The sequence below is a fragment of the Propithecus coquereli genome, unplaced genomic scaffold (assembly GCF_000956105.1).
Source record: "Propithecus coquereli isolate 6110/MARCELLA unplaced genomic scaffold, Pcoq_1.0 Scaffold68, whole genome shotgun sequence".
NCBI classification, from domain to species: domain Eukaryota; kingdom Metazoa; phylum Chordata; class Mammalia; order Primates; family Indriidae; genus Propithecus; species Propithecus coquereli.
In genome coordinates this window covers 5,443,045-5,455,695 of record NW_012152840.1, presented here as the reverse complement: position 1 = coordinate 5,455,695, position 12,651 = coordinate 5,443,045, and the positions used below count along the sequence as shown (strand labels likewise).

General features: G+C 37.0%; 1 protein-coding gene across 1 annotated transcript in view; it reads right to left on the bottom strand.

The window, feature by feature from the left end:
• Positions 1–293: 293 nt before the first annotated feature.
• The window catches only part of LAMA2 (laminin, alpha 2), a 551,451-nt gene continuing 539,093 nt past the window's right edge, over positions 294–12,651 (bottom strand). Inside the window, exons 57-61 of the mRNA XM_012660792.1 lie at positions 8,853–9,008; positions 7,252–7,405; positions 4,118–4,248; positions 1,931–2,153; positions 294–564 (exon numbers count right to left, since the gene is read on the bottom strand). Of these exons, the coding sequence (XP_012516246.1) occupies positions 407–564; positions 1,931–2,153; positions 4,118–4,248; positions 7,252–7,405; positions 8,853–9,008 (822 nt within the window). The 3' untranslated portion in view covers positions 294–406. The remainder of the gene's footprint in view (positions 565–1,930; positions 2,154–4,117; positions 4,249–7,251; positions 7,406–8,852; positions 9,009–12,651) is intronic.

Here is a 12,651-nt window from a genome sequence, read left to right as displayed (position 1 = left end):
TAGACAGAAAGCCAAAGCCAACATACATGGAAAAGGATGATAAAAATATTAATAGGAATAAGTTAAAAAAAAAAGTTGCTTTCGTAAATTACATCTGAGCTCTTTTCCTTGAGATGCCTGCAGGGCATGTTGCAAATTCAACAATTTATGGTCAGTTGCCTTTTATCCTTAAAATCACACAAAACAAGCAATTATTTAGAATAAAATAACTGATTTAATATTCACAGACTTGCTAAAGACCTTGAATTAAAATTCAGTCTGGGGTCTGAATTATCACTAACTGAATACAGAAAGAATTGTATATATGTGCACAAATTAGTTTTATTACCATACATAGGTAAAATATATTTGTTTTACTGGATATACTTGTTTTGATGCACCCTTCTTGGGGTTACATTCATTTTTATTAGTTGGCTGGGCATGATACAGGTTGAACGCCTCTCAGTTCCAGGGCCTTGGCAAAATTAACCTCCAGCGGTTTGCCTGTACCTTTGGTGAGTCTCAGGGATCGGATACAACCTCGGAACCGAATGTTGGTGGTCAGGCCAAACTGGTTGAGGCCATCTGAAAAAACAACGCAAGAGGGCTCAGTTTTGAAACGCTGCTGCACTGAATGTTAAGAGCATGTTTCAAAGTCAACTGTTAGTTTGAGATTAAACTGGAATGCTGTCTTAATGTAAAGTTAATGATTGTGTTTTCAGCTTTACTAACAGAACTGTAGAGAAATAATCAACTTTTTAAATAGTTATGTATTATGAAATATGAAAACATGTAGAATGATACCTTTTAAGACATCAAACCATTTGGTTTGGAACGAACAAATTTAGAGTTGGGACTTAAAACTATACAATTTTGTTTCATGAAACAAAACAATTGATCAAATACTTTAAATACTGAGTTAGAACATGGGTTTTTAAAGGTGACTTTATCACTTCCTTACATTGTAAAAATAAATCCCCAAATATGAAGCTGTCTGGAAACTCACATAAACATCTTCCTTTTATTAAGGAGGCCCTTCTTTCAGCAGACCTACTAGGTGCTAACTGGGCTCCCATTTCATCATAGACTGAATGGAGAAGTACATTATCTCCTTCCTAATATATTGGGGTTTATCCTGACTGAAGTAAAAGAAGACCCAGAAGCAAACTTGGAAAGAGGAGCTCTCATTCAGCACCCGTTACTTCTCTATTTTTTGCTCTGTCACCCACTGCTGAATATACATTTCGCTTGTTTTGTTAAGCAGAGGAGCTTTATATAAATGGGGCCAAAATTTCTCTTGACAAAATGATGAAAGATCATTCCAGGAGTCTGTTATTACAGAATTATTAAGAGGTACTTGGCTTACTTCTCATCAAGTTGGCCACTCCTGTTTATGGGCACTTTAGGTAACTCTCTGTGGTTCACATGCGATATTTAATGTGCTGGAGAAGGATTTTGAATGTAGATTTAGTGCTAGGGTTTCTTTGTAATATAAATATAAACTCTATAATAACCTAAGGGGGAAATTAGCTATGTTTAACCCAATGATTTCCAGAACTCGAGGAAATAAGTTCTATAACATTTTATGATTCCTCTGGTATATTAATTTTTTTAAAAAATCAAAAAGAACACCAACTTTGGCTCGAATTGCTGTTAAATGCCTCATATCTTTTATAAGCCAAATTCATTTCCTCTAGGCTCAATCTCTCCATGAATGAAACTTTAGGGGCTATCATGAAAAGTTCAGTCCCATGTGGTTTATATAAGTAATATGCTCATTTTACACACTGGAAATTTTAGGTAAGGTGTTATTTATGGGAGCAGATGCTAAAGCTAGGAAACAAGTACACTTAAGCACACATTCTTGGACATACTTATATAAATAGAAATGTTTTCAAAACCACTAACATACCAGAGCAAAGATATTCATGCTGGGGTAGCCAATACTGACCTGGGAAGCCTCCAACAAACACAGGGTCATTGGTGTCAGCTGAGGATGATGCTGGGTTTGGGCTTTGGGCTTCCACCTGGTTCCCATCTACTGTGAGCTCAACACGATGTTTGATCTTGTTGGCAATGACTTTATGCCATTGTCCATCACACAAATGCCCTGGGATCCCAGCATCATAGACAGCAGTGAATCGGCCGGCGCCATTGTCCACATGAAACATAAGCTAGAAAGTAGGAAAGTGAATGGTCACAGATGGTTTCGTTACTGGGGTATCATAATGGTTCACACAGTAAAAATTATTAGGTCTCTAGGAAAGGCATCGACTAGAATGCTTTGAAGAGAACATCACAGGGGCATATTGAAAAATTTTTAAAAACTTGACATAAATTAAAATACAAATCTAATCACCAGAAGTCACAAATTACGCTCTTTGCTTTTGGGCATTGTTGGGAGTAATAGGCAAGATGTGTGAAGCTAGTAATAATTCTGCTTTCAGGAAAATTTAAGGCCAGGTGACAAGAACCTCTCTGTACACAGGGAAAAATTCTACCACGGATATTTTTAGAGTGTGAGAGTTCTTAGTGAACCTTATAAAATTTTCTTAAAAGATGTTCTTTAAAGTGACTCATTAAAGTGGTTTACAAATTCACTTTAAGTAATTTTTTTTTAAATTTAAACTTTTGATGTTTTAATTGTATTTTTTTTTTTTTTGCCTTTATGGATTTCAAAATTGAGAGTTACATAAATTACTTTTTGGGGCCCGTTTCATGTCGCAGGTGCCAAAGACCTGAACCAGAAGGCCAGTTAAATTCCTAACAATCAAGAATTTAGATTAGAAGTTCTTGTCTAAATGAGAAAAGTCTGTTTTTAGTAATGTGGAAAGGCCCCTGAAATTTGAGATAACCTGAATTCTTTTGAAACTGATGAAGAAAAGAAACATATTGAAACATTAAAACCATTAGTCAATTTGGTAATACATTTGACAAAGTAAACGAAAAGAAATGGGGTTTTTAAAAAGAAAATTAAAAGTGCAAGTAAATAGGTGAAAAGGTTGTAACCTATACAGTGATGTAAATATTAGTGGAGAGTTTACTATACTGGGTGGCGTTTATCATAACAGGATTTTGCATGTAGGAGGAGCTCGGTGAGGAATACACATGACACAGTGACATGTCAATGGTAACTGTGGTTACAAGCGGCTGATACAATGAAGCTTACTTGAACAAGGTATAGTAAAAGTGTGTTTTAAAAATTTGACAGAACTATTAAGTGCTGCTTATTTGTTCATCCTTTTGTGCCTCTAAGCTCGTGGATTTTTTTTCCCCCCTCAACATTGCCTTTGAGGATGGTTTGAGGACTGAGGGGAAGAAGGAAAGAGGCAAGGAAAGGGTATTTTAGGTCACTAAGTGATTTTTCTTCTTGAGAGGCAACAGGACACCAAGGGTGGAAGTATGAACAGAGTTTAAGTATGATTCCTACTTAATAGGCAAAGAGGAAACTTGTGAAATTTCCTGCTTTGTCTTCTCATTTTACCTGCTCCCTGTAGGACAAAGTACATCTAAACAAGTCATCTCACTGCAGGACCAAAAAGGTGTTTGTTTATTTTTGAGACAGTCTCGCTCTGTTGCTTGGGCTAGAGTACAAATAGGTGTTTAGAATTAGATTAACAATTATAAGCAACATGATGCAATACTCTTATAAATTTGCTTTTTTTTTTTTAAATGGTATCTGGATGCTTTTAAATAAAAATTGGGAAGCTGATATGTCAATTGGCTACCTTGACTTCTGAGAGATGCCTACCCTGTCATAAGGGACTGATTGATGTTAGATGATCCAAGCCTCCTCCTTTCCTACCACTGGAATCACTACTTTCAGAGTCTGTGTGTTCATAAAGAGGAAATTAACAGTGTACTTATAGCAACACAGTAAGAGCTTGAGATCTCAAATGATTTGGTCTCTTATTAGTCAACACAATTGGCTTGCTGTCGAATTAACACAGTTAAAGTTGATACTGGTCCGCAGAATAGTTATGCTGAAAATACACACAAATTGAGATAATCCAGAAGGAGGAAAAGATACAACTGGCCTTTGTCCCCACAAAGAATACAGCCAGGCTTCAAAATAGAGTTCTCTACACATCAACAATGTCAGGAAGAAATCAGAACTGTTGGGACTGCTGACACTCACTTTTTCATCAATCATTTCAATACCCATTCCATCCATTTTTTGACTGCTGATTCCCAGAAGAACTCCAGTGGTTCGAGTTGTGCGGAATTCAAATTCTACAAGAAGGTCCAATCCCACTTTGAATCCATCAACTGTAAAATGAAGATTTTTTTTAAGACTGCAGATTAGAATATGGGGATTGTTAATTCAGATTTATACAATGCAATGGTTTTATTAGATTTTAATTCAGATGCTAGTCGCTTATAATTATTGATGAGGGCTGTTAAGTTCCAGACTCCCCATATGGCCTACATTTCCACCATTGTGTCATGTAACACACTCTCTAGTTATTGCTTATTTTCTTGGCTATCTTCCCTCCTAGAATGTAAGTTCTGTGAGGGCAGGGACTTTGTCTATATTGCTCATTGTTTTATCCCTGTGCCTACCAAAGTATCTGGCACAGCATGCAGGTTTAATATATATTTGTTGAATAAATGAATACACACTGAGATTGACTCAAAGAATCTCCCAGCCAGGTACGATTATGTTAGAAGTCTCTCTGTTGGGTTAAGGAAAGCATTTCAGTGATTATTCTGCAAGATTTTGTTGGGACACTCTAAATATTACAATCATCTGAAAGGGTTCAAAAGTTACAAAACATTTTATTAATAAATAGAGGAATTGCAAGTTCAGTTTTGATGGGAAAATTCTGGAACAAAAATAGACTTCTCTAGTTCACCCAATTAATTCTTTTCTCTATGATTTTTCATATTTGGCTTATTGATTAACTTAATCTTTGAGCAAGTATTTCACATCTACCTCTTAGGAACAAGGTGATTTGTCAAGATCAGTCTAGACCACATCAGTTGCATGGAGTGTTAGGGAAATGCTCATGGAAATTTTCCCATGTCTTCTATTTAGTAGGTAAGAAATAAATGCTATGTGTAACTATAACTCTCCAATGAAGGATGGTATTTGTTATGTGAAAGACTTTTTGTTCTCCTGAAAATCTTGATGGGTTTGTATGGGCAAAGGTGGCTTTGTATCAGATTTGAAGAGTAAAGGGTAGCCAGCAGTGGTGGTGAGCATCTATAGTCCCAGCTACTTGGGAGGCTGAGGCAGGAAGATCACTTGAACTCAGGAGTTTGAAACCAGCCTGGGCAACATAGTGAGACCCTGACTCTAAAAAAAAAAAAAAACAAACAAACATTAACAAAAGACAGAAAATAAAGGGTAGAAGAAGCTGAGTTGTTCTGAAAAAATAAAACAGAAAGGGAGAAGTAAGGAGAAGGGAGAAATGACATAAGGAAGTTCAGCTGAGGACAGAGGGAATGAAAAGGCCAATAAAAATGCCAGTGATCAGTGGCCAGAAAGCTTTTACGAACAAAGATGTCAAAGATTAAACAGAAGTATGTTTTCCAGTGAAGCAATCTTCTCTGACCATTCACGTCTCATGTAGATTGCATTGCACTGTGTGTTGAGGGGATGGCAGGAGTTGTTGGAAATTGGGGAAGTGGTTAATTTTCTGATCCAGTTTGATCCAGAACCAAAAGAGCCCAGGCAGGATGGCAGTCAATCCATTAACTGCAGAGTCTGAAGATGAAGCTTGCCATCAGATCTAAGAGAATGCTAGCCATCTGTGAATTTGCAGAAATCTTGGGGAAGCCTTTGGACTTTCACAGCACATGGAATCTGGGGTTCAATATAACCCAAATGTTGCAATATTTAACATATCCTGTGTTTTTCAGCTTTCTGCTTCTACATAGGTGAAGTTTCCTGCCTATACTTTGTTGAAGGGTCCTACTCTTTCACCTCCCACAACTTTTGCATGGGAGCATTCAAATCATCTTCTAAATCCTGGCTCAAATGCCAATTCCTCCACAAAACCTTTCCTGATTTCCCCAACCAAAATTAATCTTTCTTTTAAATATCAACAGAACTTTGCTTATATGTCTTTTGCAGTGTGTAATCATTTTTACTTGCCTTCTTGTGATTTCTGAGCAAACAGAATCTTAACTATTGATCATACATTCTTTTTTTTTTTTTTTTTTGAGACAGAGTCTCACTCTGTTGCCAGGGCTAGAGTGCCGTGGCATCAGCCTAGCTCACAGCAACCTCAAACTCCTGGGCTCAAGCGATCCTCCTGCCTCAGCCTCCCAGGTAGCTGGGACTACAGGCATGCGCCACCATGCCCGGCTAATTTTTTCTATATATATATATTTTTAGTTATCCAGATAATTTCGTTCTATTTTTAGTAGAGACAGGGTCTTGCTCTTGCTCAGGCTGGTCTCGAACTCCTGACCTTGAGCGATCCACCCACCTCAGCCTCCCAGAGTGCTAGGATTACAGACGTGAGCCACCGCGCCCGGCCGATCATACATTCTTAAAGAAAAAAACACATTTTGTTTACTTTTCTTTTTCCTATAATTATCTTCACATATTATGTGCTCATTAATTTCTTTCTAATGAGCAAACACATGTGTTTATAATAACCATAGGACTGGTCCTATCTTCAAGTATATTGTCAGATTTTAAAAATTATTATGCAGAGGTTATTTCTAATTTTACTTTTCAAACTGTACATTCATGATCAGTGATCCAGACCCATATGGGAAATGTTTATCTGGAAGAGAGTGAGGGGAATACTTAAAGAAAGCCAGGAATGGTGTCATTCACCGTTACTACTAACAAGAAATGGTAACCACTGTGAGTGCATGGTGTACGTGCGTGTGTGTGTGTGTTGCTGGGGAGGAGACCAAGAAATGGAGCCTTGCAAGGAATTGAAGATGAAGGAAGGAACATGGTGTATCACTTCTAGAAAGGTAGAAAGAGAAAACTGGAAGGTAGAAAAATTATGTAGCGTAAACCTAAGAGCCTTCTTGCAGAATGACATTTATTTTGCTATTACTGATCTCCAGTGAAGGAGATGGAATAAACTCTCCAAATAGGCTTTTACTTTGTTTCTTCTATTAGTTCTCATCACAATCAGATACATGAATTTTTAAAAGGCATTTTTTAAAAATTACTTCTGTAAGTTCATTTCTGGTTTAAATAAAGGATGCTAGTTTAGGACGCTGGGGACTTTTCCTTTTTTGGTACAAGCAAGAAGTGAACCCTGGTTAATATTCAACAGGAAGGAAATGGAAGAGCCTTACCTGCTTTGGCAAAACCTGTTCCATCAAAATATGTTCCCCTCTGAGCATTTGAAAAACATGTCCCAACATGGAAGCTGGAGGTTGGCTGTTCAAGATCAGCAGGGACCTCTGCCATGTGAAGATTCCTGATGCAGCCATCAATGCTGTAGGTCACCTAAACGTTCAGGTCAGAAAAAAATGGATGCCAAATTTTAGCAGGACTTTGCCTTTATGTGGAATATAATCATTTGGGGGGTACTTTATGCACATAGTCATCAGCTAGTTGTCTTTGGGCATCCCCCAAAGCTGCCTGGGTTCTATACTATCACCAGACTTCCCAGCATGGGTGTGGCAAATCCTGTGTTGTGCCTCTCAATTAGGATATATCTAGCCTGGAATATGATTGTTCCAATATCCTAATTACTGCACGTTATGTCTCCATTGGTTTGACAGGAGCTATGGGCCCTCTATGGGTATTGTAAGTTTTAATTGCTCTCTTACGTCCCTGATTCCACATATCTATTAATAGTTTATTAACCTTACTATATATACATTTTGTCATAATCTGTGTTCAATTTCTATTTGAAAAGGTAATTAGGTTTGGTCAGTGCTTCCTCCCTTTGAAGATCTAATGAAAGCAGTGGATCCTCCCCTAAGAAACTGCACATGCACATAAAACTTGAAAGTCGGTGTGAAACATTTGGGGTTCAAGGAATTCAGAAATAACTCAGTCATATGCTGCTGCATTATATTTTATCTGGCTTTAGGAATTTAACTTAATCACTTTTGCCACTGTCACTTCAGAGACTCTTGTTTTTGATAGACCTAGGAAGCATATCCAATAGCTATGAAAGCAAAGTAATACTAATCATCCACAAGAGAAGCCAAATGCTAAGTATTACAACTATAATCAGCAATTGTCTTTGATGAATGAACAAATCTATGTTATCATGTGTTCTAATTTGAGTATAGAAATGTATCACATTTGTATCTAGTGTGTTCTCTAAAAACATTAATCCCCTGTGCTTCTCAGAATAATGCTTTCCAAAGCAAACCAGGACACATGGTCTGACAAAGAATTATTGATTCAGAACATTGTGAGGACTTTAAATTCTGAATCCAAAATTGGATAACTGTGCTCTAAATACTATCTCTCAATATTTTATAAATCTGTAGTCCTGAAACAACACCATGAATACCATCATTTTCATCTTCCTTGTTGTCCAGTGCATTCTATATGCCTGGTACTCTTTCAAATGCTTTAAATATATAACCTGAATTAATCTTTACAGCAACTTTGTTTGGTATTATCATTACCCTGTTTTGCAAAAGAGAGAACTTTGCCAAAGAAAGATTAATTTGCTCAAGGCACACGGCTAGTCAATAGTTAATCAGGTATTCAAACTGAGGGGTTCTGACTCCAGGGTCTACACTCAGCAGTTTGTGGTATTGCTCTTATAGTCAGATCTGTCTAGAAAACCTTTTGTCACTTCTCAGAAAAGATGATTTCCTATTCATCTATAAGTGATCATGGGCCTATGTGGCCTAATAATTCAAAATACATGAATAAATGACTCGGCCAGATAGATATTTAGGCAACAAAGAAGGAACTGGACACTTACTGGACCAATTCTTCGGGTAGTGTAGTTGATAGGTAACCCACCAACATACAGCATTCCCACAACATCCAGGATATCAGCTTTCTTGGGACTGATGGTTCTGTTGGAGGCATCATCTACATAAAGAATTCCTTCTTGTTTAATTCGCATTATTTTAACCTACAAAAAAGAGGAGGGGTTATTAATGCCAATCTTTTTTTAATTTTTATTTCAACATATTATGGGGGTACAAATGTTTACGTTACGTATATTGCCTTTGGCCCACCCGAGTCAGAGCTTCAGGCATGTCCATTGCCCAGACGGTGAGTACCACACCCATTAGGTGTGAATATACCTATCCCCTCCTCCCCCCACTGCCACCTGCCCGGCACCTGATGAATGTTACTATTATATGTGCACATAAGTGCTGATCGGTTAATATCAATTTGATGGTGAGTACATGTGTGCTTGTTTTTCCATTCTTGTGATACTTCACTTCGTAGAATGGGCTCTAACTCTATCCAGGATAATACAAGAGGTGTTAGATCACCATTGTTTTTTGTGGCTGAGTAGAACTCCATTACATATACCACATGTTATTAATCCACTCGTGTATTGATGGGCACTTGGGCTGTTTCCACATCTTTGAAATTGTGAATTGTGCTGCTATAAACATTTGAGTACAGATGTCTTTTTTATAGAATGTCTTTTGTTCCTTTGGGTAGATGCCCAGTAATGGGATTGCTGGATTAAATGGTAGTTCTACTTGTAGCTCTTTGAGGTATCTCCATATTACTTTCTACAGAGGTTGTACTAGTTTGCAGTCCCACCAGCAGTGTATTAGTGTTCCTACCTCTCCACATCCACGCCAACATTTATTGTTTTGGGACTTTTTGATAAAGGCAATTCTCATGGAAGATAAGTGATATCTCATTGTGGTTTTGATTTGCATTTCCCTGATGATTAGAAATGTTGAGCATTTTTTTCATATGTTTGTTGGCCATTAGTCTATCTTCTTTTGAGAAGTTTCTGTTCATGTCCTTTGCCCACTTTTTGATAGGGTTGTTTGATATTTTTTCTTGCTTATTTTCCTGAGTTCTATGTAGATTCTAGTTATCAGCCCTTTATGGGATGTGTAGCAGGCAAATATTTTCTCTCATTCTGTAGGTTGTCTGTTTGCTCTTGTGATAGTTTCCTCAGCTGTGCAGAAGTTTTTAAATTTGATCAGATCCCATTTATTTATTTTTGTTGCTGCTGTGATTGCCTTTGGGGTCTTCTTCATAAATTCTTTGCCTAGGCCAATGTCTATAAAAATTTTTTCAACATTTTCTTCTAGAATTCTTATAGTTTTATGCCTTAAGTTTAAGTCTGTTATTCAACGTGAGTTGCTTTTTGTGAGAGGTGAAAAGTGAGGATCCTATTTCAGTCTTCTACACGTGGCTATCCAATTTTCCCAGCACCATATATTGAATAAGGATTCTTTTCCCCAGTGTATGTTTCTGTCTGCTTTGTCAAAGATCAGATGGCTATATGAGGATGGTTTTATGTCGGGGTTCTCAGTTCTGTTCCATTGGTCTATGTCTCTGTTCTTGTGCCAGTACCATGCTGTTTTGGTTACTATAGCCTTGTAGTATAGCTTGAAGTCTGGTAAATTGATGTCTCCCAATTTGTTCTTTTTGCTTAAGATTTCTTTTGCTATTTGGGGTCTTCTCTGGTTCCACAGGAAGTATAGAATTATTTTTTTTCTAGATCTGTGAAAAATGATGTTGGTATTTTAATAGGGATTGCGTTGAATCTGTAGATCACTTTGGGTAGTATAGACATTTTAACAATGTTGATTCTGTCAACCCATGAGCATGGTATGGTTTTCCACCTGTTTACGTCCTCTGCTATTTCCTTCCTTAGTGTTTTGTAGTTCACCCTATAGAGGTCTTTTATCTCCTTAGTTAAATATATTCCTAGGTATTTTATTTTCTTTGTTGCTATTGTGAAGGGTACTGAGTCTTTGATTTGGATCTCAGTTTGACTATTGTTGGCATATAGGAATGCTACTGATTTGTGTACATTGATTTTGTAACCTGAGACTTTGCTGAATTTGTTTATCAATTCCAGTAGTCTCCTGGTAGAATCTTTGGGGTTTTCTAGATATAAGATCATATCATCAGTAAAGAGTGATAGTATGACCTCTTCTGCCCCCATTTGGATGCCCTTGATTTCCTTCTCTTGTCTGATTGTTCTGGCTAGGACTTCCAGCACTATGTTGAATAGAAGCAGTGATAAGGGCAACCTTGTCTGGTTCCAGTTCTAAGCAGGAATGCTTTTAATTTTTCCCTGTTTAGTATGATGTTGACTGTGGGTTTGTCATACATGACTTGTATCATTTTTAGGTAAGTCCCATCTATGCCTATTTGTTAAGCATTCTTATCATAAAAGGGTGTTGCATTTTTTCAAATGCTTTTTCTGCATGTATTGAGAGGATCATATGGTCTTTGTTTTTGCTTCTATTTATGTGGTGAATTACATTTATAGATTTGTTATGTTGAACCATCCCTGTATCTCTGGGATGAAGCCCACTTGGTTATGATGGATTATTTTTTTTATTCTGTTTGCTGGGATTTTTTGAGAATTTTTGCGTCTATATTCATAAGGGATATTGGTCTGTAGTTTTCTTTTGTTGTTGCGTCCTTTCCTGGTTTTGGTATCAGGGTGATGTTGGCTTCATAAAACGTGTTGGGGAGGAGTCCTTCCTTCTCAATGTTATGGAATAATTTCTGCAGGATAGGCATCAGTTCTTCTTTGTAGGTCTGGTAAAATTTGGGTGTGAAACCATCTAGTCCAGGACTTTTCTTTTTAGGAAGGTGTTTTATTGCTGCTTCTATTTTGTACTTGATATTAGTCTGTTCAGGAATTCCATTTCTTCTTGATTGAGCCTAGGGAGGCTGTGTGTTTCTAAGAATTTGTCCATTTCCTCCATGTTTTCAAGTTTATGTGCATAGAGGTTTTTATAGTATTCATAGATGATATTTTGTATTTCTATGGTATCAGTTGTAATTTCTCCTTTTTCATTCGTGACGGAGCTTTTAGAGTCCTTTCTTTTCTGTTTCTCATTAATCTAGCAAGAGACATGTCAATTTTATTTGTTCAAAGAACCAACTTTTCATTTTATTAATTTTTGTATAGTTTTTTTGTTACCAGTTTCATTTAGTTCTGCTCTGATCTTTGTTATTTCTTTTTTCCTGATGGGTTTGGGATTGGTTTGCTCATCCTTTTCCAGTTCTTTGAGAGGCTTAATTAGATTTTTGGTTTGTAATCTTTCTGTCTTTTGGATGTAGGCATTTATGGATATAACTTTTCCTCTCAGGACTGCTTTAGCTGTGTCCCACAGATTTTGATAACTTGTGTCTCCTTTATCATTTAGTTCAAAGAATCTTTTGATTTCCATTTTAATTTCTTCCTTAATGCAATAATTGTTCAGCAGAAGGTTGTTTAGTTTCCATGACTTCGTGTAGAGATAAGAGTTTCTGTTGGAGTTGATTTCTAATTTTATTCCACTTTGGTCTGAGAAGATTCATGGTATAATTTTTATTTTTTAAATTTTCTGATACATGTTTTGTGGCCTAGGATATGGTCAATTTTAGAGAATGTCTCATGAGCTGATGAGAAAAACATACATTCAGTGGTTTTGGGGTGGAATGTTCTGTGAATGTCAGTCAGGCCCATTTGTTCTAGAGTTGTGTTTAAGTCCATTGTTTGTTTATTTTCTGTTTGGAGGATATGCCCTGTTCTGTCAGAGGGGTCTTGAAGTCCCCTGCTATTACAGTGT